This window comes from Candoia aspera, chromosome 3, assembly GCF_035149785.1.
Source record: "Candoia aspera isolate rCanAsp1 chromosome 3, rCanAsp1.hap2, whole genome shotgun sequence".
NCBI classification, from domain to species: domain Eukaryota; kingdom Metazoa; phylum Chordata; class Lepidosauria; order Squamata; family Boidae; genus Candoia; species Candoia aspera.
Genome location: NC_086155.1, coordinates 188,332,962 through 188,358,621, shown reverse-complemented (window position 1 = coordinate 188,358,621; position 25,660 = coordinate 188,332,962). Strand labels below are relative to the sequence as shown.

The 25,660-nt window shown below is 45.0% G+C and overlaps 1 protein-coding gene across 1 annotated transcript; it reads left to right on the top strand.

Moving 5' to 3' along the window:
* The first annotated feature begins 1,222 nt into the window (after positions 1 to 1,222).
* RRM2B (ribonucleotide reductase regulatory TP53 inducible subunit M2B) lies at positions 1,223 to 25,445 on the top strand. The gene is made up of 9 exons (XM_063299561.1): positions 1,223 to 1,500; positions 2,965 to 3,120; positions 4,419 to 4,535; positions 8,319 to 8,452; positions 9,166 to 9,260; positions 12,223 to 12,356; positions 19,586 to 19,690; positions 20,459 to 20,572; positions 23,376 to 25,445. Exons 1-9 carry the CDS (start codon positions 1,438 to 1,440, stop codon positions 23,526 to 23,528), a joined length of 1,071 nt encoding a protein of 356 aa, XP_063155631.1. The 5' UTR covers positions 1,223 to 1,437; the 3' UTR covers positions 23,529 to 25,445.
* The last annotated feature ends 215 nt before the right edge of the window (positions 25,446 to 25,660 follow it).

The window sequence follows — 25,660 nt, the reverse complement described above, 5'->3', positions numbered from 1 at the left end:
ATTACAGTCAGAAAATAAATTCAGTCTTCACACTGTAGTTAGATGAAGGAAAATAGAGATAGCTTACTTTTATTCAGTAGATCTGGATACAGGTAGTTTCATAGTAGAAAGCACTTAATCATCACTGGTTCTTTGGAGACACTTTCTATGTGGAACAGAAAGGGCGAGGAGCTGCGTTCTACAACCCCCCTGCTTGCATGTCTGCCCATGAACTAATGGAGACTGTTAATCCCCAAGCCCAAAAAGGAGGAGGAAGAGGAAGTCAGGTGACCCATGTGACATCTCACAAGCACAGTAGAGACAAGTTTACCAGAGAAACCCACTTACTATGCTTGTGAGACAATGCTGAGTTGACCCCTGATAATTCCAACAGAGTAAACCATTACAATGCCTTTGGGATGTAACAAGCAGGCACAACGTTCCTCAGTATTCAGAGGCACAATGCTTCTTAAGAGTTACTATATAGTTGAGCAGTAAATCCCAGATTCTTTCTGGCAAGAAAAAAACAATAAATTAAAAAAAACACATTTTCTATCATTTTTCAACACCCTAAATCAGCTGTCTGAGACCCATAGTCAAGCCAAGATTTTCTGCTGCCTGATATGAAGATTAAGACTTTGCAATAAGACTGGTGATTCAATCTGTCTTTGATGCTGGTAGTGAAGCCCTCCTCCAGGGCAATGCTCCCGGGCACCAACATGCCCACCACTGCCTCCCTTGGCTCCCACCAAGGTCCCTGCCTCATCTTACTTTCTACATTTAAAAAGTTTTAATTCCAAACAAGAGAGAGAGTTGGCACAGTGGAAGCAAAGCACTGAGCTTCCAGCATTATGTTGATTTGCAAGAACAGCTCTGGGCCACAAATACCCCTTCTTTAATAAAGTAAAACGCTGAGTGGTTGCAAACCAGAGCTTTAGTTTGGAACTGTGTCCTGAAGAGGATAAAGGTAGAGTCCAGGGTAGGGGACCAGAGGGAGGATCAAGCAGGATGCTGATAAAGCACTATTCTGTACCCGGTTATGGGTTTCTAGCAGCCATTTTATGAATGGGCAACCCCCACCCACAGCCATGTTGCAAGGCCGCCCCCACTACTACATCAACAGCAACCCGCGGCCCTGCAGACATCCTCGCGCCCCCTCCCTGGAGACGCTCTCAGGGCCTCAGCCTCAGGCGCTGCCGCGTCAAGGCGCAGGAGAGCATCCGCGCGGGGAAGAAGGAGAGTAGTTTCCGCAGACGGACGCAAGGAAGCTGACTGGGGAGTAAGTCTCGCTCGGCTCCAATTCGGATCTTCTGCGCAGTTCCGCCCTGCTTTCCGCAGCCGCTCACAGTCCCGCCCCGGGAGGAGGCGGAGAAGGAGGCGAAGGCAAGGCGAGCTCTCCGCGGGCGCTCGTCTCCCTCGCTGGCCTCTAGGGCGCCGGAAGGAGTGGGGCCGGGCGCCATGGGCGAGCGCCGCGGCTGCCGCCCTTGGCCGTGCGGACCAGCTGGGCCGGAAAGCAGCGAGGTAAGCGGGAGGAGAGCCTCTGCCGAGCCCAGCAGCCCGGCGGAGGTCCTTTGGAGGGCGCCTCTTTCGGCAGAGCGGCACAAACTTGCGCGGCGTAAACGCGCAACGGATCAGGCGGGGCTAAAGCTGCGGTGGGATCGGCCCATTTCTAGGGAAATAAACCTCAGCGAACGTTCGAGCGCTTCTGAATGCAACGCGTGGAATAGGGCCAACAAAGAGTTGGAGAAAGTGACGTTCTCTGGCGTTGCAATAGGCCCCTATCCGCTTGGGTCTAGAAAGCTGTCAAGACTTAGATTTTATAGTTTGTAGAGCATTTAGTGGCTATTGATTTTGCTTTAACAGGCATCGTTATTGTATACGTAGTTGGTAAATTTCTGTATACTCCTTCATTGTTACAGAGGTGGTATAAAAATGATAAAATGTTTAACCAATTCCAGGCAGCTGAACTCTGCCCAAATTGTGTTTCCCCCCCCCCCTTTCTTTTGGAATTCTGTCTAATACCAGTGTTGTCAGAGATTAGCTATGCATTTGTCCAATATTCTATTTAAAAAGGGCATCTGAGATATTTATTTATTTATTTAGACACCACCTGACTCAAATTGACTCTGGGCAGCTCACAGAATAAAAACAAAACACACAATAAGCAATAGAGCATATAACCATAAGAAAGATGGCAAATCTATCCAACAACATAACATATACTCAACAAGGGGCTCCAACCAGTGTAACCCAAAGCTAGGCATCCAGATCTTAGATTCTGGTTCTGTAGTGGCTGGGCAATTTGTAAGCCTGCAAGAAGAGTGGTTGGATGAATGTAGAAGACATTACAGATGTGTAGTATGGAAATGATCTCAGGGTTTCCAGAAATTTGAGGCTTATTTAGGCTTTACATTGTTAACATTGTTCTAAGCTTGATGGCCAAGAAGACCTGTTATCTGCCATGTATCTATATTACTGGCTTCCAATTTTTATATGGGACAGTCTGGCATCGATGATGATGATTTATTCAATAATACCTGGATTTGACTTGGTTTCCCCAAGTGCTTTAAGCTGTAGTAGTTGTGATTGCAAAGCCAAAGCCTGGATTATCATTGCAGCATAAGGAGGGTCCCCTCAAAATGCCACAAGAAAGCTCATGCTAAAAGTGTACATCAGAGTCTGTGGGTATTGTTGGTATTGTTGTTATCCTTGTCTGCAATGCACACACTCAGTGAACTCCTGAAAGCTGTATTTCTGTACTCACTCTGTAAATTGTCCCCATGGAGATAGTCTTGCAATGAATCCATATCTGACCAGCTGAGAAACTCCATGCAGGGATAGTTTCTGGATTGAGAAAGGAAAGATTAATGTAATTATGATATTTAGAATGATAGGATCCACCTTGTTTTCCTTAGATGAAAGCTACAGAACATCTGTGGTATTGTTGAAAACTAGCACATGTATGATTTCTTGCTTTTTCTTTAGGAGTTGTCCTCAGATGGACTTGAAAATTGCTTAAAACCAAATGAGGAACCTCTCTTAAGAATAAACCCGCATCGATTTGTCATCTTCCCAATTCAGTACCCCGATATATGGAAAATGTACAAGCAGGCCCAGGCTTCCTTCTGGACAGTAGAAGAGGTGAGTTGCGTGGAAGGCTAGTTGCAGCAGGTGACCAGTGGCCTAATACAAGGGTGGGCCGCATTGTCAGCCTGTGGGCTACATTTTCGTTTCCTGTCCTATCTTGGGGCCAGCAGGGTGTGACCAATGATACCATGATGTCTGCAAGACTTAAACATTCATTTTGCCCCTTAACCCCTAACCTTAAAAATAAGACTTGAAATGTTCAACCCTAACTCTTCCGGGAATTGCGGACGGGATGCTGGAAGCTGCATGTGGATCGTCCACCCATAGCCTAACACTAGCAACAGGAAAAAGGTTTGAATACCAGAGTGAAAAAGGTTTTTTGTGGAAGGAGTGTGATCAGTGTCTTGCAGTGATCACAGATTTCTAGCCAGATCATAGGTAGTCCATTTGTTTATTTCCATCTTGGCGGAAAAAGTAATTTGTACCTTGGTCCATATGGTGAAACTCAAACCCTATAGTAGATCCCTCAAACCTTAAAGACTGCCAGCCCTTGACATATTTAGACTACAAGGAGCCAAGAGACAGAAGCAAAGGCACAGAAGAAATTCTGTTCACCGACCTGGTATTCTAGTATACATAGTTCCCTTGCATTCAGTGTAACATGCTTTCAAGAAAGAGCCAGCTCCTGTCATAAATCGGTAGCCACCGTTGCAAGCAAACAAGCAAATACATTGCCTGCTTGCATGAGCGGTGAAATGCTTGAGGATTTTGTTTACTTGTTTTTGTTTTCTGGCAGGGCAGTAGTATTGTTCAGGAGTAGAAGGGATTTCCAGAATAAATCATACAATGAATTGCATGTGTGTTCACTGCCTTTCCCTCTCTGGTAGTAGCAAGTTATGTGTAAACTTAAGTAGAGAAGTTTCTAGTGAACTAGCATGCACCCACCAGGTAACGACCAGATGATTAGGATATAACTGCATTTATCCCCAAACCATCCTGGCAGAGCATGATGAGGATAATAATCCATTACATTTAGAAGGTGTCCCGTGGGAGAAGATGGATAGAAGCCAGGGGCATATGCAAAGGAAGTTAAAAGAAAGTCAAGATGGCAGCAAGAGCTGCATGTTTGAAGCCCCACCCTTTTTAATGTGCATTACAAGACATGTAAAAAGGGGGTGGGGCTTTGATGAGGCTGCAGCTGCCAACTTTATCAAAACCATTCCCCCCATGTACACCCCTGTTTGAAGCTTATAAGGATTACATTCCATTAAACATTTATTCTGTCTTTCAGAGTTATCAGTGAACAATGACAATATCAAGTCAATAATATATGTTTCTCCTTTCTTATAAAGGTTGACTTGTCAAAGGATCTTCCTCATTGGAACAACCTAAAACCAGAAGAGAAATACTTTATTTCACATATCCTGGCTTTTTTTGCTGCCAGTGATGGAATTGTAAATGAAAACTTGGTGAGATGCTTCCTGTGATGTGTCCTGTAATACTTTGATGGTGTGATTCTTTTTCATCGCATGTAATCAAACATCTATTCTTAATTGTACTTTTCACGTGGTTGTTGTACATCTAGAGCAGTGTTTCTTAAAGTGTGGTCCTAGGCCCCGGGGGTCCCCCCTCAGGGATCTGCAAAATCAAAATTATTTGATAAATAATACAATATTAAAATCTGATCAAACAATCATGAGAAGCAGCAGCAGCAAATGCATCCATTTTAATTTTTAATATGGAAAATATTGATAAATATAACTCATACAAACAAAAGCTCTTTGGGGTCCTCCATAATTCTTAAATGTGGGAAGGGGTCCTGAGAGAAAAAAGTTTAAGAAACAATGATCTAGAGGGATTGGAACGTAGGAAAGCTTGGGAGATATTATATAGGTAACAGATGGAAGTACAGGATATTCCTTTAACTGTTTCATCCTTACTGTCTTCCATTTAAGTTTTTTTATATATATACAATTTTAATAAATTTAATAAAATATATATATATATGTCATGAGCACTGATGGTGAGCAGGAGATGGCCCCTATCCAGGGGGGAAAACGCATGCGTAGTAGTGAGGAGTTGAGCAGCCATTCAAAGAGACACAGAACTGACCCGCCTTGACTTTTGGGGTTTATCTGTATGGGTTTTCTCACGCTTCTTCAGTTTGTTAGGATTTTCTGTTTAATGTAGCAGTAATAAAACACTAGAGACTTATTCCTCGTCTCAGCATGGTTCCTGACTGTTAGGACTAACTAACTAAACAAACAAACAAACAAACAAACATACATTAAACGTTTTTAAAAGAAGATACAAAAACTAATACAAAGTAAGAAAAGAAAGAAAAGGACAAATGTGCAAAAAGAAAAGATAAAAAGAAATAGAAGTCGACATTAACCTTAGCTTTATCGTACCACAAATATCCATGCCACCCAAATCTCAAATCTTGTCCTTCTAACTCCAATAACCTTCTGTTTCTCAGCAACACCATGATCCTTTATCAAAGCTAAGTAAGAGGCAGCAAAGTATAGTTTCAAATCAGGTAAACCCAATGCTCCTCTTTCCTTTACATCTTGTAATACTTTATGTTTAACGTGGTTTATTTCCCCTGCCATATAAATTTAGGTATATCCTTCTGCCATTATTTAAATGGTGCATCAGTTGTCAAAACAGGTTTAGTCTGAAACTAAAATAGAATTCTAATAACTTCTTAATCACAGAAATTCTCAACAATGACAATTGTGATTTCTTCCATCTTAACATAGATTTTTTAACTTCATTCCATGTCTTAACATAATTGTTTTGAAATAGCATACAGTTCATGTTTGTCATAGTAATTTATTTAGTTATTTATTCAATTTCTATAGCCGCCCATCTCAGCAAGTGACTCTGGCGGCTTACAACGATAAAAACCATAAAACCATTAAACAATTACAATTAAAACAGTTGCAATACAAAATAAATATACATGGCTGCCAAGTAAACAATGTAAGATGTTAATACAACCAAGAAATGGGACCATTACCACACTTGGGGCCCCAGGACCGGGCACATAACAGGTCTTCACGGTCTTACGAAAGGCCAACAGGGTCAGGGACATCCTAATCTCTGAGGGGAGAATATTCCAGAGGGCAGGTGCTATGGCTGAAAAGGCACGCCTTCTAGTCCCAGCCTACCGACATTCTTTGGCTGATGGGATCTGTAGCATGCCCAATCTACCAGATCGAATTGGACGGGTAGAGACAACTGGGAGGAGGCGGTCCCTTAGGTAACCCGGTCCCAAGCCATGAAGGGCTTTAAAGGTGACAACCAGCACTTTGAATTGCACCCGGAAGCACACCAGCAACCAATGCAGCTCCCATAGCAGCAGTGTTACATGTGTGGAATATCTGATTCCACTTACTACCCAGGCAACTGCATTCTGTACCAGCTGAAGCCTCCGAATGCTCTTCAAGGGTAGCCCCATGTAGAGTGCATTGCAGTACTCCAGACGGGAGGTCATGAGGGCCTGAGTGTCAGTGAGTAGTGGAATCCTTCTTCTCAGTCTTAAAACCATTGTATTCTTCAATTCTGTTTGATCTTATATTGTCATATTTTTGTTAACATCTTTGTCTTCTGTTTGTTAATCTTAAGTCTGCTAATGCACCAAATTCTTTTAATTTATTCATTAATAATTCAGTTCCCTTTAAAAGGTCTTCCAGAACCAAACACCAAATCATCTGCAAAAGCTCTTAACTTATATGTCTCTTTTTTAATCTTTACGCCCACGGTCCTCTCATTTTGTCTTAGGTCTCTATTCAATATTTCAAGAACTAAAATGAACAAGAGAGGGGACAATGGGCAGCCTTGTCTTGTTCCTTTTTGTATCTCACATGGTTTGATTATATTTCCATTAATTATTTGTGCCATCTGGGAAGTATAAATTATTTCACCCATTTTATAAATTTCTCTCCAAAATTCATATCTTCCAAAACTTTAAACAGAAACATCCAGTACAAGTTGTCAAAAGCCTTCTTTGCATCTAAGAAGATCAGTGCGGCTTGTTTTTCATTATGTTGTTCCAAATATTCCAAAATATCCAATACAGTTCTAACATTATCCTTCAGCTGTGTTTTAGGTAAAAACCCACATTGATTCTCATGAATAAATTATTGCGATGATACTGATCTGTAATTTCTTGCTGAAGTCAAATCAAGTCCCTCTTTAAGTATTAATCTTATATTAGCCTCTTTCCTAGTCTCTGGCATCTTTCCTCCCTTTAGAATAGAATTCATCATGTTTTGTAAAGGTTGTAAAAGTTCATCCTCAAAGCACTTATAATACAAACTGGAAAGTCCATCTAGTCCAGGCACCTTTCCTGGTTTACTCTTTTTAATTGCTTCTGAAACTTCCCTAATCGTTATAGGTCCATAAATAATTTGTCTTTGTTCTGTAATCCTTGGTACATTTTGTTTTTTAAGATAGTCATTTATTTTCTCCAAAGGAATATCAGGTCCTTTGGAGATATAATGTTTTTTGTATAGCCACGCTGTCTGTTAATACATTATCTCCCTCTTGTAATTTCAATATCATTTTCTTTTTTCTTTCTCTTCGCAGTTTATGAGCCGATTATTTCCCTGGTTTATTCACAAATTCAAAATTCCTTTGCTTTGCATACTCCAATTTTATTTCCATTTCTGTTATTGTTAACGTAGATAGCTGTTGCTGTAAAACCTTAATCACTGAATCAGGCTGAAGCCATGTTTAATCACTACATGAACTTCAGTATTAAAAAAAGGTAAATGCACAGCAAGGCACAAACTGTATGTAGGTATGCATGATGAGGTAATGCTTGTACACACACTGCAGATTTCATGGGAAAGGTATTCCACTGATAAACTTGTTTTTCACATAGTTTAGCTGACCAAGTTTTTGCTGGTAAGATTAATAAATGCTTAGCATGATGGTTGTCAGAGCTTTATAAACTAGTCCGTGGTACAGACGTGCCATGGCAGAATGCAGCAGACACGTGTTGTCTGTCACAGGGAGCATTGCATGTATACTCCTGTAAGTACTTACCTTTAATGAAGTTTGTACTAATCACATTGGCTTTCAGCTCCTCTTCCTTGAGAATCCCATACGGGTATAGTGTATTTGCTATACCTTTGGGAACTTTGTGGGAAAACAGTGGTTTATATAAGACACTATGGCCTAGTGCAGGGTGTGAACCTGGTTCTGCAAGAACACTTAGATGTCTGACCTTCCTTTGTTGGCAGGTAGAACGTTTTAGCCAAGAAGTGCAGATCCCAGAAGCTCGCTGTTTCTATGGCTTCCAGATATCAATAGAAAACGTTCATTCTGAGATGTATAGTTTGCTAATAGACACTTACATCAAAGATCCCAAGAAAAGGTAATTACTGTAAGTATTGCCACTATGTAGAGGACTTATATATTTGTTTGCGTAATTTTCATGTATGGCCTGGTCCAGGTATAATGGGAGACCATGGTTTACCACTGCAAGAATATATCGTATCACTGGAAGCTTGTATTTTTTATGCTTATAAAAGGGAGAGGAAGAGTTTCTGCTTGATTTTAAGCAAACCAGTATTCCCTGTAACATCCAGCTTCAAGGAACCAAAATTAAATTATGAATAGTAAATTACAGTTTCAGATCCTGGCTTATTCTCACTAATTATAATGGGCTCAACTAACTGCTGTTATTAGAAGTGGAAGCAGATGCTTTTAGTTTTTTCTGGAGAAATGGAAAAGAAGCAACGGGGAAAATTGTATCTAACGTTCAGAACTAAAATAGTTGTGTCACTCATACGGTGAGTTACTTCCATGATGAAGTATATGAAGATCTTTTTTTGTGTTTAGATAGCAATAGCAATTCCTGGAAAAGGTTTGATTTTTAACATTGGTTCAAACTGCAGAAGAGATTTCTACCATATGCTTGTGTAGTTTCAGAAGATCATTGTATCATGTATCTCATGAAGGTGCTATGTTGAAAGCACCCTTGCTGTCCTCCTTCAGAGCAAGTGGTATATGCTTTTGTGACAATCTGACTGCCCAGATTTACTGTCTTTTGGTTTCCCCCCATTCCTCCCTCCCCCACCCCCCCAGGGACATTTTATTTAATGCTATTGAAACAATGCCATGTGTCAGGAAGAAAGCAGACTGGGCACTGAGATGGATAAAGGACAGGGAAGCCACTTTTGGTAGGTGCCTCCATTTTATGTGTTCTTCATGGGATGGGGGTGGGGGACGCTGCTGTGGATCAGAATGGGATTCACCGGGCTTTGAACATTTGCTTTGGGGAATTCTGATGAATGAATATTCTAGCGATAATAAAGTGGACTGCAGGAACCCAGTCATATGCTGAGTGAAAAAGGGGTAAGAGGACAATTGAAGAGGACAATTGGAATTGAAGAGGATAATTCCTTTTTCCAAGATGATTTTAATCTTGGTCTTTCTGCTGGAAGAGAAAGACTGGAGGAAAGCATTTGTATTTTCTTGCCTACCAGACGTGAGGAGAACAGAGCAGAAGTAGGGGCGTCCCTAGGAAGGGATTCAGAAAAGTCAAGATGGTAGCCTTGGCTGTGTAGTGGAAGCCCTGCCCTTTTTGTACATTCAGCAACATCACACGCAAATACCAAAGAGGTGGGGCTTTGATTGTGCAGTCATGGCCACCATCTTGACTTTTTTGTCCTCCCCCAGTCCCCTCTGGTCGGAAGAAAGAGGGGAGACTGGAGCATGTTAATAAGTATGGACTGTGTCCGTATGACACACATTGAACTACAAACTGTTTTTTAGTTCTAGTGCATTATTGTGAACTCAGCCTTTGTGATTAATTCATAGTTCAATGTGTTATGTGAACCCATGAAGTTGGGTTCATTGACTGAACAGTAGTTCAGTTAATCGTGGGTGAGTGTCTTGTGTGAACAGAGGCTTAGTTTCCCTCTCTGCTGTCCTTGTTTGAAAAGCCTAAGATGCCATAATAACTTGAAGGATCCTACTCTTACTGTGATCTGCAAAATTGCCAGATTCAAGATTCAGTAGGTGAGAAGCCAGCTGTTGATAGCTGGACTTTGGAAAAATATAAATATAAATAATATAAATATAAATATAAATAAAAAAGGCAGGTCCTAAAGAGCCAGCTCAATGGGAAGAACATCCACGCCATAAACATGTATGCCCTGCCAGTCATCAGCTGCCCTGCCGGTATAGTGAGCTAGCCAAAGGAGGACATGGAGGCTGCTGATGTGAAGACCTGGAAGCTCCTCACAATGTATGGAGGCTTCCACCCCAAGTCCAACACCCAGAGACTGTATACCAGGTGGAAAGAGGGAGGGCGGGGTCTGGTGAGTGTCCAAGCCACTGTCCTGGATGAGACCCAGAGCATCCAGGAGTACATCGATAAGATGGCCCCTAAAGATGAGCTGTTGCGAGAATGCGTGAGGCAGCAGCAGACATGGAAGGTAGATCAAGCAGAGGAAGTGCCATGGCAAGACAAGACCCTGCATGGGATGTACCATTGACAGATAGCTGAAGTGGCTGACATTGGGAAATCCTACCAGTGGCTGGAAAGGGCTGGACTAAAAGACAGCACTGAGGCACTGATCATAGCAGCACAAGAACAGGCACTAAGTACCCGATCCATAGAAGCAGGGGTCTACCACACTAGACAGGACCCAAGATGCAGACTGCACAGAGAGGCCTCAGAGACAGTCCAACACATAGTGGAAGGGTGTAAGATGCAGGCAGGAACAGCATACACTGAACGGCACAACCAAGTAGCTGGCATTGTGTACAGGAACATCTGCACAGTGTATGGGCTAGACCCTCCCAAGTCCAGATGGGAGATTCTACAGAAGTTTGTGGAGAATGACAGGGCTAAGATCCTGTGGGACTTCCAGATCCAGACAGACAGGCAGGTACTGGCCAATCAACCATCATTGTGGTAATAGACAAGGACCAGAAGAAAGTGGTGGTGATAGATGTAGCGGTGCCAAGTGACAGCAACATCAGGAAGAAGGAGTATGAGAAGCTGGAGAAGTACCAGGGCCTGAAGGAGGAACTAGAGACGATGTAGAAAGTGAAGGCCAAACTGGTCCCAGTGGTGGTAGGGGCACTTGGGGCTGTGAATCCCAAGCTGGGAGAGTGGCTCCAACAGATCCCAGGAACAACCTCAGAGCTCTCTGTCTAGAAGAGTGCAGTGCTAGGAACAGCTAAGATACTGCGCAGAACCCTCAAACTCCCAGGCCTCTGGTAGAGGACCCGAGGTTGAGGAAGACACAAACCACCCGTATGGGTAAGAAGGGAATTCTGTCTGTCTGTCTGTCTGTCTGTCTGTCTCTCTCTCTCTCTCTCTCTCTCTCTCCCTCCATCCCTTCAAAAGATGGTCCCATGCTGATGTTGGAAACTTCTGTTTCCTGTATCTTTTTCCCTGAAACTGTACATGGATCCTCTAAGCACATGAGTGTGTCCTACCTCAGGAACAAATATTGTCAATGATCATGCATTTAGAGACAGACAACAATCTTAAGTCAGGAAGTTTGACTTTCATCCCAGACTGAATCCTGACACCTGCATATGTTCATTCATTTTTAAAAAGTATTGATCTTTACTCTGAAATATGTAGGCAACTGATTCTCTTTAGAGTCAAAGTGCTGTTTGTACATGCGGGATGCTTCCCCACAGGATATGGCAGAGAAAGAAACCTTCACTATTCCAGTGGATCCTATATTTACAGACATTTCTTTTATCTTCTCTACGTCCTAGAAGTTGACATCAACTTCTTAAGAGTACACAGATTCCAGAGGTCTCTGGGTTGAAGCTATTCCTTTGGGGAGCCAACCAATTAATAGGTTTTCTGAAAGAGCTCTTTGGAGTGCGAAATGATAAGTCAAATGAGACCGCGAGGCCATGGCATATATACAAGATGCAGTAGATGCTCTTTTCTTGCTATGAAGATTGCACCTTAATTAAAATTTGGGAGGGTCATGGGTTTTGCCGGTCTTCCCCAATTGCCGCACTCCAGATGTATTGGGACTTGAACTCCCAGAATTCCCAGCCAGGACACAAAGTAAAATAGGAGAAGAGTGTTTTATTCTTAATTTAATTTGGAGAAGGTTCATTTGCTGTCTGATAACTGGAAAATTTCTTATCTCTTTGAAACAGGTGAAAGAGTGGTGGCATTTGCTGCTGTTGAAGGAATCTTCTTTTCTGGTGCTTTTGCAGCAATATTTTGGCTCAAGAAGAGAGGAGTAATGCCAGGCCTTACTTTCTCCAATGAACTTATTAGCAGAGATGAAGTAAGGTGTGAGGCAAAAATGTTTAAGGTTAAATCTGATGCTTTCAAAGAAGCAGTATTACTCGTAGACACTTATTTGTTGAGAGTTGGATGGCCTATAAGTTTAATTTATGATGATGATGATGATTCATACATCATTGAAATCTAAAATGAAAACCACAATAGGATGCTGCTTAACAAGAATATTGTTAATCCTACCAATATTTTTTAGAACAGCAATATGTTCTAGACTGGGAAAACACACAATTCCCAATCCTACCAATTTTTTTGGCAGGATGGGAATTGTGTGTTTTCCCATTCTAGAACCTATTGCTTAAAAGACAGCATTTCTCAATCTTGGCAACTTTAAGATGTGTGGACTTCAACTCCCAGAATTTCCCCGTGTCATGCGCTGCCTGCCTCTGAATAATACTCAGACACTGGTTCGTGGATCAGGCTCTGATTTATTCACAGCGCAGTTACAGCGTTGGAAGAAAAAAGCTGAGAGTGACAGGAGCGCGCCGGTGCGGGGTTTAAATACCCCGCGCCGGTCAGCGCCCCCTCACTCGCGGTCACGTCACCCCCCTTTGTCCAATACGTTGCCCTGCCGGTGGGTGAGGGGTTCCGGGATCGCCTATCATCAGGTTTTCTATTCCTCTGCTGATTGCTGTCAGCTGGGCGATCTCCGTTGTATTGGCGCTGATGGCTTGGGTGTGCTCCGTGATCCGTTTAGTTATTGTTTGTTGGCCGTTAGTCATTGTGGGTTGATGGCTACTTATCTTGCACCCCTTCACCTATTTCCTTGTTATTGTCATGTGTGCCATTGCGCTGATGACTTCAGCTCAACGGCACTCATGACATACTGCCCCCTTTCCGAGTAGTGTTCCCCCCCGGTTTTCTGTGTGTGTTTTTTTTTTTTTTTTTCGGTGGAGCTGTCAAAACGGCACTTTTTTTTTTTTTTTTTTTTCAAAATTCCCGCCGGAATAGTTGTCGCCCCTCCCTTTGCTCCTCCCTCTACCACGTGCCTTCCCAGGGTGTGTCCATGGTGCGCATGCTCGGGTCCTGTCCTGGCGTGCGCATGCTCCAGCCACACCCTGTTTGTTTGGCTCAGTTCGGCGAGGAGAGAGGCGTGGCTGGTCGGGTGCTTATCAGCTCCAGGTAGGGCCCTTCTTTTTTCTCATTTAAAGTGCGTCGCCTTTGTTGTATCTCCTGGGCGTTGCCCCCAGGTTGCCCTGTTGACTTGCTTGCCACTCCCCCGCGGCCGGGGGGGCGGGGGGAGGGTGCTGGCGAACGCTTGTCACCACCCCGTGGGCCCGGGGCGGGGGGAGTGAGTCCCGGGGGGGGGAGGTCCACCCAAGTCGCGGGCTTGGGGGGGCCCTTTCCCTTGGGGCACGGGAGGCGGGGGGGGCCTGCAGGGGGGGGGTTGGCTTGCTGACCTTTGTTGTGGTTTGTCGGGGTATGCCCGGTGAAATGCTCTGGTCAGGTCAGGCGCGTTAACGTTGTGCGCCGCCACCCATTCCGGGTGGGGGAAGTGTTTCCACCTGACCAGATAGTGTAGAGTTCCTCGTTGCTTGCGGGAGTCGAGAATGTCCCTTATCTCGAAGTGGTGTTGCCCGTCGATCATCACCGGTGCGGGCTGTGGCGTGCTTGGGTGCCATCGGGAGGTGGTTGCCGGTTTCAGGAGGCTGGTGTGGAACACCGGGTGGAGTCTCCGTAGGTTGTGTGGCAGGTCCAAGCGTATTGCTACCGGGTTCACTATTTGCGTGACTCGGAACGGCCCGATGTACTTAGGCCCCAGTTTTTTCGAGGGTTGGGTTGACTTTAGGAACTTGGTGGATAGGTAGGCCATATCCCCCGCTTGGAACGTCGGTTGTTGGCGCCGGTGCTTGTCAGCCTGCTCTTTGTAGGCTGCCTGTGCATCCTTCAGCGCCGCCGTGATTACTGGCCATGCTTCCGCGATCTTCCGTCCCCAGTCGCTAGCGTCCACCTGGGGTTCCGGGGGTTGAGGTAGCTCCGGTATGGGGACGAAGTCGCGCCCCGAGACTACTTCAAACGGAGTTTTCCCCGTGCTCGTGTGGACGGCGTTGTTGTATGCGACTTCGGCGAACGGGAGCAGTTCAGCCCAGTCGTCTTGGTGGTAGTTAGTATATGATCGTATGAATTGCTCCAAGGTGGCATTAAGAACCTCTGTGGCTCCGTCCGTCTGGGGGTGCCAAGCCGTAGATAGGGCCTGTTGGGTCCCCGTCAGCTTTAGGAAGGCCCGCCAGAATTTGGAGGTGAACTGTGTGCCCCTGTCGGTCACCACACGTGCGGGACATCCGTGTAGCCTGTACACGTGGATGAGGAAGAGTTTGGCTAGCTGTTGTGAGGATGGGACCGACGTGCAGGGGATGAAGTGGGCCTGCTTTGAGAAGTAGTCCTTCACCACCCAAATGGCCGTTTTCTTCTGGCTGGGTGGGAGGTCCACTATAAAATCCATAGAGATTTCCTCCCATGGGCGGGAGGGTTCTGCCACCCATTGTAATAGCCCCGCGGGTTTGCCTGGTGCCCGTTTGGCCCTAGCGCACGTTGGGCAGGACGCTACGTAGGTTTTTACGTCTCGCCTGAGCGCGGGCCACCAGAATTGACGCCGTGTTAGGTGTAGGGTCTTGAGGAACCCAAAGTGTCCCGCTTGTTTGGCGTCGTGTGACCTATGCAAGATCGCCTGGCGTTGCGAGTCCGGGACGTAGATTCTGCCTTCCCCCCATGCCAGGTCCTGTGGCATCGTTACCTTGTCGGGGTTTGCCAGGAACCAGGGGTCGGTTTTGAGGGCGGCGGCGAGGTCCGTGCGCATTCCCCCTGGTAGTTGCGGTTGGCTTCTTCCGGTCGCCGGTTGTCCCGCCATCGGCTGCGCCGTAGAGTCGAGCTGCCTCCGCGCGCCGCTTCGGGTGGTCACGGCCATCCCCAGTTGCGAGGCGGATAGGACCGTCCCAATGGTGTCTGGGGCGGGCTCTTCGTCTTGGGGCAGTCGGGAGAGGGCGTCGGCCAGGAAGTTCTTTTTGCCCGGCATGAACTTCAGCTGGAAATTAAAGCGGCTGAAGAATTGGGCCCATCGGACCTGTTTTGGGCTAAGGCGTCTAGGCGTTCGTAGGGCCTCGAGGTTCCGGTGGTCAGTCCAGACCTCGAATGGTTGGGTGGCTCCCTCGAGTAGGTGTCGCCATGTCTCTAGCGCCGATTTCACCGCGAAGGCTTCTTTCTCCCAGACGTGCCATCGCCTTTCTGTCTCGGAGAACTTCCTTGACAGGTAGGCGCATGGTTTCAGGAGTCCCGTGGGGTCTTTCTGTAGCAGGATGGCTCCCAGGGAGAAGTCTGAGGCGTCGGCTTGGACCACGAACGGCCGTTCTGGGTCCGGGTGCGCGAGGATTGGCTCCGTAGTGAACAGCGCTTTCAGCTTGTTGAATGCGGTCTGGCACGCGGGAGTCCAATTCAGCACTGTGCCTGGGTTCTTGGCGCGTCGGGTGTCCCCCACCCCTTTGGTTTTGAGGAGGTCCGTTAGGGGGAGGGCTATCTCTGCGAACCCCCGGGCGAATGACCTGTAAAAATTCGCGAATCCAAGGAAGCTCTGTAGTTGGCGTCTGTTGCGGGGGCGCTCCCAGTTTAGCACCGCTTCGACTTTTGCGGGGTCCATTTCGATGCCGTCCCCGGAGATTCGGTACCCCAGATAGTCTAGGCGCTCTTTGTGAAACTCGCACTTTGTAGGCTTGGCGTAGAGCTGCGCCCTTCTGAGCTTGTCGAGGACTTGCCTGACTAGGGTCACATGTTCCTCGTGTGTTTTTGTGTAAATAAGGACGTCGTCGATGTAGACCAGGACCCCTTTGAACAGATGTTCATGCAGTACCTCATTGATGAGCTGCATGAACACCCCAGGGGCCCCCGCGAGTCCGAAGGGCAGTACTTTGTACTGGAAGGCGCCTAGGGGGCAGTTGAACGCCGTCTTCCATTCGTCCCCCTCCCTGATTCGGATGCGATAGTACGCCTCGCGAAGGTCCAGTTTGGAAAAGACTTTGCCCGTGGACAGGTGGGCGAGCATGTCCTTCACCAGGGGTAAGGGGTATTTGTTGGACAGGGAAGCCGCGTTTAGGCCCCGGTAGTCGGTGCAGAGCCGTAGGGTCCCGTCTTTCTTCTCCCGGAATAAGACGGGGGCTCCGACCGGTGAGCATGCTGGCTCTATGAATCCCCTGTCTAGGTTTTTATCGATGAACTCCCGGAGGGTTGCCATCTCCTTCGGGGTCATCGAATAGATCTTTGGTCTAGGTAAGGGGACGTCGGGCAGTAGGTCGATCCGGCAATCCGTCTTGCGGTGGGGGGGTAGTTGGTCAGCTTCTGCCTCTCCGAAGACCTCGGAGAAGTCGGCGTATTGTTCTGGTAGGTCTGCTGTGGTAGCGGCGTTGTCTTGTGTGGTCGCCTCCGCTCGTCCTACCGTGGGGTTGGTTCTGCCCGCTGGAACTGGTGCTCGATACTCGCCGTCGCCGAATGTGAAGGTGCGGGTCTCCCAGTTGATCCGCGGGTTGTTTGTCGCGAGCCATGGCATCCCCAGGACTGCAATGGGCCGTCCGATGTGTGTGACGACGAACGATGTGCGCTCGGTGTGAGTGCCCATTTGCAGGGTGACCGTCTCGGTTTGTAGCGTGGCTGGTTTCCCTCCCGCTGTGGAGCCGTCCAGCTGGTGGAATGCCAGCGGCGTGGGGAGGGGGAAGCAGCGGAGGTCGAGTTTGGCGACTAGGTCGGGGGGGATGAGGTTTTTTGAGCACCCCGAGTCCACTAGTGCCGCGGCCGTGGTGGCTCCGTTGCCGGCAGAGAGTTTGATTGCTGCCATTATTACGGGGCTTTCGTCGTTCCGTCGAGGTGGTCCGCGCTGCTGTCCCACCGCCTGCCTCGCCACGCGTTTCAGGGCAGGCGGGGAGCTTTTCCCGCCGGCTGGTCGGGGTCTGCGTTATCCTCTTCCCCCCAGTAAGCGTCCCAGCCTTCCTCTGGTGTCGCTGTGGCCACGGTCATTCGGCGGTGAGGGGGCGGCCCCAGGTTGGGTGGTTTGGGGCTAATTTTCGGGGTGGGTTTGGGCGCACTGGTCGGCGGTCGGTTGGCGAAGCAATCCACCGTCTTGTGCCCTAATTTGCCACACCTCCCGCAGGGCTCCCGGTTGAATTTCTTTTTTGGGTATATGGGGCCGGCCATCCCCACGTGTGGTGCGGGTACCTTTTTTCCGGCATAGTTTGTGTCTTCCGTGGTTGTCATGAGGAAGGTGCGGTGCGCGTGTTCGGCTTTCCCCGCGAGGTGGATCCACCCGTGTAGCGTTTCTGGGTCGTTGCGGTAGAGGGCCCATTGGAGAACGTCGCGGTTGAGCCCCCTTTTGAACATTTCCAGCAGGGTGGTCTCGGACCAGTCGCTGACCTTCCCCGCGAGGGCTTTGAACTCCAGGGCGTAGTCAGGGACCGTGCGTGTGCCCTGTTTAAGTCTTTGGAGTGCGCTTTTCGCCCTTACTTTGGCTAGGGGGTCTTCGAAGTAGTTTTTCATCTCATTGATGAAAGCAGGGAAGGTGGCGAGGGCGGGGGAGCTGGACTCGTACAGTTGGACGTACCAGTCCGCCGCCCTGTCTTGGAGTTTGATCGCCACGGCGGCGATCTTGTCGGCCTCGGAGTCGTAGGAGTGTCCGTGCCTCCCCATGAACTCCCTAGCGTTCGTGACGAAAAACGAGAGTTTCGTGGGGGTCCCATCGAAGAAGATGGGGAAGTCCTTTGGGGCCCGGGCGTTTTGCGCGGCCCCGCCTCTCGCTTCCCGGTGTGTGGTGTCGTCCGCCTGTGCCGTCTGCTGACCCTCCGCTGGCCCGTGGGGGTTCGGTGCTTCGCTCGGGGTGTGGGCCTGTGCGGGGACGTCGTTGGGTGGCGCGGGGGGCATAAGCGCCTGGAGCATGGTCCGGAGTTCCGTCAGTTGAGCCCGCATGGCCGCGAGTTCAGCTCGTGCCTCCTCGTCCACAGCCCGCGCCGCCGCTGGGGCCGGTTCCGTTGGCGCGTCCTCGGGGGTGGGTTGCCGGCGGGGTTCATCGTCCCTCTGCCGCGGGTCCGCTTCCTCCGCCGTCTGCTGGGTGTCTCCGTCGTCCTCCTCCGTGTTGACCGCCGTTGGGCTGTCGCTCCACGCCCGTTGCTGGGGTGCGATGTGGGGCGCGGGGTCCTCCGCTGGTTTCGGAAGTCGTGCTGCTCCCTCCCGCGGTCGGGTTGCCTCCGTCGCCATCTCCCCTTGGGGTTGGAGCTGAGGCTCGGGTCGGGTGGGGTGGGCGTCCATGGCTCCGGGAGTCCGCGGTGCCCCTGGCCTTGGTCGGTCCTCCTCTGTCTCTTGCCGCGCGGCTCGCCCTCCTTGCCCGCGCCGCTCCGGCCTCATCTTGCTGGTCTTCTCGCCGTCTACTCCTCCCGCGGCTCGTTGTCGTCCGGTGGGGCTCGGCGAGGCTGAGTTTATGACTCTCAGCTTTATGTCATGCGCTGCCTACCTCTGAATAATACTCAGACACTGGTTCGTGGATCAGGCTCTGATTTATTCACAGCGCAGTTACAGCGTTGGAAGAAAAAAGCTGAGAGTGACAGGAGCGCGCCGGTGCGGGGTTTAAATACCCCGCGCCGGTCAGCGCCCCCTCACTCGCGGTCACGTCACCCCCCTTTGTCCAATACGTTGCCCTGCCGGTGGGTGAGGGGTTCCGGGATCGCCCATCATCAGGTTTTCTATTCCTCTGCTGATTGCTGTCAGCTGGGCGATCTCCGTTGTATTGGCGCTGATGGCTTGGGTGTGCTCCGTGATCCGTTTAGTTATTGTTTGTTGGCCGTTAGTCGTTGTGGGTTGATGGCTACTTATCTTGCACCCCTTCACCTATTTCCTTGTTATTGTCATGTGTGCCATTGCGCTGATGACTTCAGCTCAACGGCACTCATGACACCCCGCCAGCATGCTTTCATTTCCATGGGAGTGAAACGTTTATTTGTCAATTAGGCAAGGGATGTCAATCTTGAGACATCTTAGATGTAGTCAAGAATAATTAATATATATTTTATTTTATGTAAAAAACTGTTTTAAATCACTGTTGTTAATGTGCATTGTCAATGGATTATTTTAACTTTTAAAAGTAAGCCGCAAATGCTTAAAGTAGTTCTCGCATGAAAATTGTAGCTCTGCTTTTTCAAAAAAGAGGATACTCAATTTCTTATATTTCTGTCCTGTTTATTTCTTAAGGGGCTCCACTGTGACTTTGCTTGCCTGATTTTTCAGCATTTAGTGAATAAACCTTTGGAGGGAAGGGTGAAAGAGATCATTGTCAATGCAGTTGAAATTGAAAAGGTAAGGAGATCAGCCATCTTTGCCTAGACAGAGTTGTGGTCAACCTCAAAATAATGTAGGCTGTGTTTGCATGATCATTTGCCCCATGATGAACTAAAATGTGGTGTACTCAGTTGTTATTTTCTGAGTTTGCACAATACACACCATAATGTGACTATGTGGATTGGGTTAACAAATCCTGTAGGTTAAAATGTGGTGGACGAGTTGTGATTTAGTGTCTTATGCAAACAACAGCCCTACTCAAGTTTTATATCCTTTGTGGTTTGCTGCTGTGATTACTCCAGAGTGCACTGTATGAAAGTTAGGCCACTGGTTTATTCAAGGCACAATTGGCTGATTCACGCAATATCCTAAACCATAAGCCATGGTTTACAAACCACAATTAAATTGATTAATTTTTAAGGTAAATAATTACTTCCTTTGGATTTCCTAATTTTTTTCTTTCTGTCTCATTAAAAATTACAATTTGTGGCAGTTTTCAGAGGGCTCTAGGGCTGCTCCTAAGGCTTTGGTGGGATATATCTAGGTTTCAGGGGGTACCCCCTGGTGAAAAACCATTCATAATGGCCAAATAAAATATGGTAGCTTTGTGGAATTGGAACCCAGATATCATTGATCCTTGTTCAACATTAACCACAACATCACAATGAATCACACTTCCAGAATTATGATATAATAGCTTCTATTTTATGTTACATATGTGAATCAAACTGGGAAATTACTCCTGTATCCCTCTGAAATAATTTCACTTCTTTTTCTATATTGCAGGAATTCTTGACAGAGGCCTTACCTGTGGGATTGATTGGAATGAATTGCACTCTGATGAAACAATACATTGAGTTTGTGGCTGATAGGTTACTTCTGGAACTGGGTTTCCCTAAGGTAAAGTAATTCAGGAAAGTATTTGCATTGAACTTTGGTCTGTGAAAAGAACTTTACCTAAATTTGTTTCAAGGTAGTGTCTGAACTCTATCTTGGAAAGAAAATAATGTTTGTTCTGTATTTGTGTATGAGTAGCATGTGTATCTGTATGTGAAGCCAATGGCTATTCTTTCATCGATCATATTTTCTTGCAATTTACCACATACTTATAAGTTTAACACCATTTTATTTTACAACATTTACACCCTGATTTTCAAAGGTGGAAAAGCCAAACTTCACAATAGCCTATATCAAGCTTGGTGTCTTGAGATATCTTAGACATCATCTTGGAATTCCCAGCCACCATGACTTTTTATGGGAATTCTCAGAGTTGAAGGGCATCCAAAAGGCATCGTTTTTTGGCTGGCCTAAGTAATTTAAAAAGCGTTGTCAAGATAGGGAAAGGGTGCAAAGCAGAGCATCTGGAGTCCTCTCCAGTCCCTTTCCGTTTATAGCCATAACAGGCATCTGTATTTTCTGTGTACTGTAGTGAAGGAACATCTTGCATCTGTGTATGTATATCTATTCTCCCCTCATCCGGTGGCAGTGTGTACGTGTGCACTAGGAAGCACAGGATGGGCATAGGATCTATTCTGTTCCACATGACCAGGAGGGAGGAGAGAAGGAGGCTTAGAACAATTTGGCGGGGGGGGGGGTGTTCTGTGCTGCCCCTGTCCAGGTACAGCCAGTATTTAGACTGGTTGTTCCCTTCCACAGCAAATTTCATCCTATTTTGTTCAATTTTTGGAGAATTATCCTGCTGAAGGGCAGATGAACAAGCCCCAGCCCCCTTTACATAATGTCTTTTGCATCTTTCTGTTGGATTGGAAAGAACAAAATGGGCAAAAATAAATTTTGAAAGATAACAGAAATGAATAAAAACTAAAGGAAATATTGATCATTAAAGCTTATCATATAAATTAATATCTTGTCTGAATAAAACAAAGCTAAGCTATAGAATAAAAGTTAGAGAGGGTACCAAAGAGACTGTCAGAAGAAAGATATCCCACAGTTTGGGTGTGAGCACAGAAAAATGCCATAGAGATGTTAATTGTACTTTATATAGAGATGTAAAAATTGTACCTTTCTCTTGTTTTTAAGGTGTTTATTTGTAACTGCCTAGAGTTGTTGGAGTCGGGCGGTATATTATTATTAATAATAATTTTAATATGTTGAACTGGGTAAATATTAGTGGCTATGACACATCCATGCTCATCCTTCAGAACATGCAAAGTGATGCAATATGAGTCTGTTTGAAACAACTATAGAAAAATGTCACTCAAACATTGGCAGTATGTCAGCAAGCCTTTAGAAACCTTGGGTTCACATATTAACTCCTTCCATATCCTACTTTACATGGCAAGCAATTATTTACTGCTTCATCCAAACCAGACTTGAAGTGATTGACAATTCTTGTTGTCATCGGTTTGTTCACATCTGGATTGCCTAATGCAAATGAGTGTTTTTTGGGAAGCAGCCAGAAATAAAAGGAAAATTGCAATGCAGGAGAAGGAGAGATTGGCAGCTAATAGGTGGTTTGGTATTATGTCTAGATTATGAATACAGTATCATTTATTTATTTAATTTTTATCCCACCTTTATTATTTTTATAAATATCTCAAGGCGGGGAACATACCTGTTACTACTTCCTCCTCCTATTTTCCCCACAACCACCACCCTGTGAGGTGCGTTGGGCTGAGAGAGAGTGACTGGCCCAAGGTCACCCAGCCGGCTTTCATGCCTAAGGCAGGACTAGAACTCACAGTCTCCTGGTTTCTAGCCTGTTGCCTTAACCATGAGACCAAACTGGCTCTCAGTATTATATAAAATCCAGTATAGTATAGTATAGTATAGTATAGTATAGTATAGTATAGTATAGTATAGTATAGTATAGTATAGTATAGTATAGTATAGTATAGTATAGTATAGTATAGTATAGTATAGTATAGTATAGTATAGTATAGTATAGTATAGTATAGTATAGTATAGTATAGTATAGTATAGTATAGTATAGTATAGTATAGTATAGTATAGTATAGTATAGTATAGTATAGTATAGTATAGTATAGTATAGTATAAGTATTTTATATAAAATCCAATATTATATAAAATTACATAAAATCCAGTACTGTATTGGGATTTTGATTCCAGGTTTATCATATGTCTTATAAAAGTTTTGAAAATGAATAGGCAGTAACTCTGCAGGGGAAATAATATTAAGGAACAGCCACAGAGACAGCTAAGTAGGGGTGGGGCAAAATTTGTTTTGTTTGCAGTTTAATACCAACCAACTTAATTTGCAATTTTCTGAATTTCACAATATTCTTTGTTCGAAATTCAGTACAATACAATACAAGGATTGAAAGAAAATTGAAGACAAAAATAATATACCAATGCTTAGTAGAGATAAATGTTCACAAAAGTATACAAACGTTTGTGCATTTGAAAATATTATGAATGTCCATGTGTTTTTTAAAAAAATGCAAACTGTTACGGAAATGTGATAGAACAAGTGCTTGAAAAAGTGTGAATATAGAAGGGAAAGGAGAAGATCTGTCAATCCTTACAAAATTGAAGGCTTGTAGAAAACTTGAAAAATCTTGACTTAATCCTGGTCATCCTTATGAGTCAAAGAGGAAGAAACCAAACTTTTGGGGAGGGGGGGCGTTAAATGGAAATGCTCTCTAGCAGTCACCACAGATGGATTTCCTTGCAGTGCCTCAAATCAGCAGCTATGTTTTAATAATAAGTTTGGTTTTCTCAGGTCTTTCAAGCAGAAAACCCTTTTGACTTCATGGAGAATATTTCACTGGAAGGAAAAACCAATTTCTTTGAGAGAAGGGTTTCAGAATATCAACGTTTCGCAGTTATGGCCAAAGCAAATAATAAAGTATTTACTTTAGATGCTGACTTCTGATGCTGCCTTCTTGGAAGACTGACAAAGCCGAACTACACACTCACCATTAATTGCGTCAGGAGACTTCTGCTTCTTGTAATCCAAGTAGGGTATTCTGGGAATATTTTGTTAACTACTGATGGTTGATAGAAAAGTTCATACAAATATATTACAAGTTCTGTGCATATATACACTCTTTAACAACAATTCGTTCTGTAAAATCATGCAACTTTTATAAAACTATATTGCAACATTTAGGACAAAGTTTAGCTGCTGATCATTTTGTTAAAATCTAATCCCATCAGTCGAGTGGAAAGCTTTTATGATGGTGAGAATGATTGCACGATAACATTTCTTCCTACCTCAGTTCTTGAACTGAACTGAGATGAAGGACGTACTGTTTTGTACCTAAAGGGATGTTCCAACATAAGACTTGGTTAAAGTTTGGATGGGAGACCCCCAGAGAAGCTTAAGACTGTAAACTAGATTTGAAAAACATCCTAGGCAGTGGCAAACCACTTTTGTATTGTATCAAAGACAGCGATGTAGACAGGACCATGTAAGCTGCAAGTATCGAAGTTGACTCAAGAGAGACTTTATTTTGTACGTAAGAGGAACCTGTGCTTGGGAAAATGAATAAGATGACACTAGCGCTTTATAATCTTTTAAAACTGTCATTTTGGTTAGTCAAATCAGCACAATGTCTGACATAAAGTGTTTGAGAGGAATTTTTCATTTGGCCTAAATGCTTTTGGCTGTAAACTTGACTGCAGCAACTCACACAGCATAGAAGTGATCACCTTACAAGGTTTGGCTTATTCAGCAAAATGAACCAACATAGCTTGTTTTTGTTATGCAAACATGGCTGTTTGGTTTAGTCAACAAATCTCTCCTTAATGTAATGTGTGAACAATATCTGTGTTTATATGACACACTGATCCAAAAACTATCCAGGGCATTTTAAGTTAGAGTAGCGAGCGAACCCAGACCTTACAATTAATTTTTGGTTTAGCGTGTCATGCGAACCTAGAAAATTGGGGTAATTTAATAATTCATGCATAGTGATGTCATCTGAACTTAGCTTCAGTGTATATAGTAGGATAATGTTTAAGCTTCTTTTCCTTATTTAGCATGTGGACGATGAAAAACAGATGAATTGGCTACAGAAGTGTATTTTTAAAAAATAGAGAAACAATATAGAGGTAATTGACAAAAACTGAAGCTTCCTTTGCCAAATGCCACAGCTAACTTTTGCTTGGGAGATTGTTATTCATAACTGTTCCAGTCCAAATGGAATCACAATTAGAGGGTGAAACATACAAGGATGAAATAAATCGCACCCTAATATTGTCAGGAGTTGATGGAGTTTGACACATTGTGCTAAGCCATTATAAGGTTTGTTTGTGATGTGTGATCACAGTTTTCTGTGGGTTACTGATTAAACTTTAGTATATTATTTGAGCCCACCGTAGCTTTGAACCTGAAGTAGCTGCCATATTCCCTTTCTAGGAACTGGAATGTGAAAAAAAAATGTTAGAAAGTCAGTTGGTACTGAACCCAGCAAGTTTTACGTTAGAGAAAATATGCCTACGATTGTACTGTCAGTGTGATTCCTTGTACATTGAAGTGAAGGAAACATGCCTTCTGAACCATTTCAGGGAAGTACACGAGATATTTTGCTGGGTATATTTTAAAGCTTTTTCAAAGACTCCTGTTTCATGTATAGGACTCAGATTTAGTTGTTTATTTGCCCAGTTGCCTTATAAAACTTACATGAAGCCTTGTAAAATCTTATTGTCAAGTTTGTAATTTATTTTTTCACTAGTAAAATGTTATAAATATGAACTAGAATGGACAATGTAAAGAATGCTTCTTGGTTTGTCACTCGTAGTTTCTAGAAAAATACAAAATGTTTTAAATAAAAATTATGAGAACAAACTATGGTTTTCATTTTGTGAGTTTTCTCTTTGTACTCATTGAGGATAGCATGCCACAATTTGCACAAAGCTCTTAACCACACTCTAAACCTAAGTGTGGAAACATAAGATCCAAGCCCAGATTCAACCCCCAAGATCCCAGGGACAGTAGAACAGTTAGGGGTATCCAAAATGTTTCAGATTCAATGCATGTTGACCTTGGAATGTCCTGTTTCA

What these genes read in the sequence shown, in the direction of transcription:
- RRM2B (XM_063299561.1), top strand. Translation starts at nt 1,438, where the DNA reads ATGGGCGAGCGCCGCGGCTGCCGCCCTTGGCCGTGCGGACCAGCTGGG. An exon ending in GAATTGTAAATGAAAACTTG is followed by an intron (nt 4,536 to 8,318) that starts GTGAGATGCTTC and finishes CTTTGTTGGCAG; the next exon opens with GTAGAACGTTTTAGCCAAGA. An exon ending in GGACAGGGAAGCCACTTTTG is followed by an intron (nt 9,261 to 12,222) that starts GTAGGTGCCTCC and finishes TCTTTGAAACAG; the next exon opens with GTGAAAGAGTGGTGGCATTT.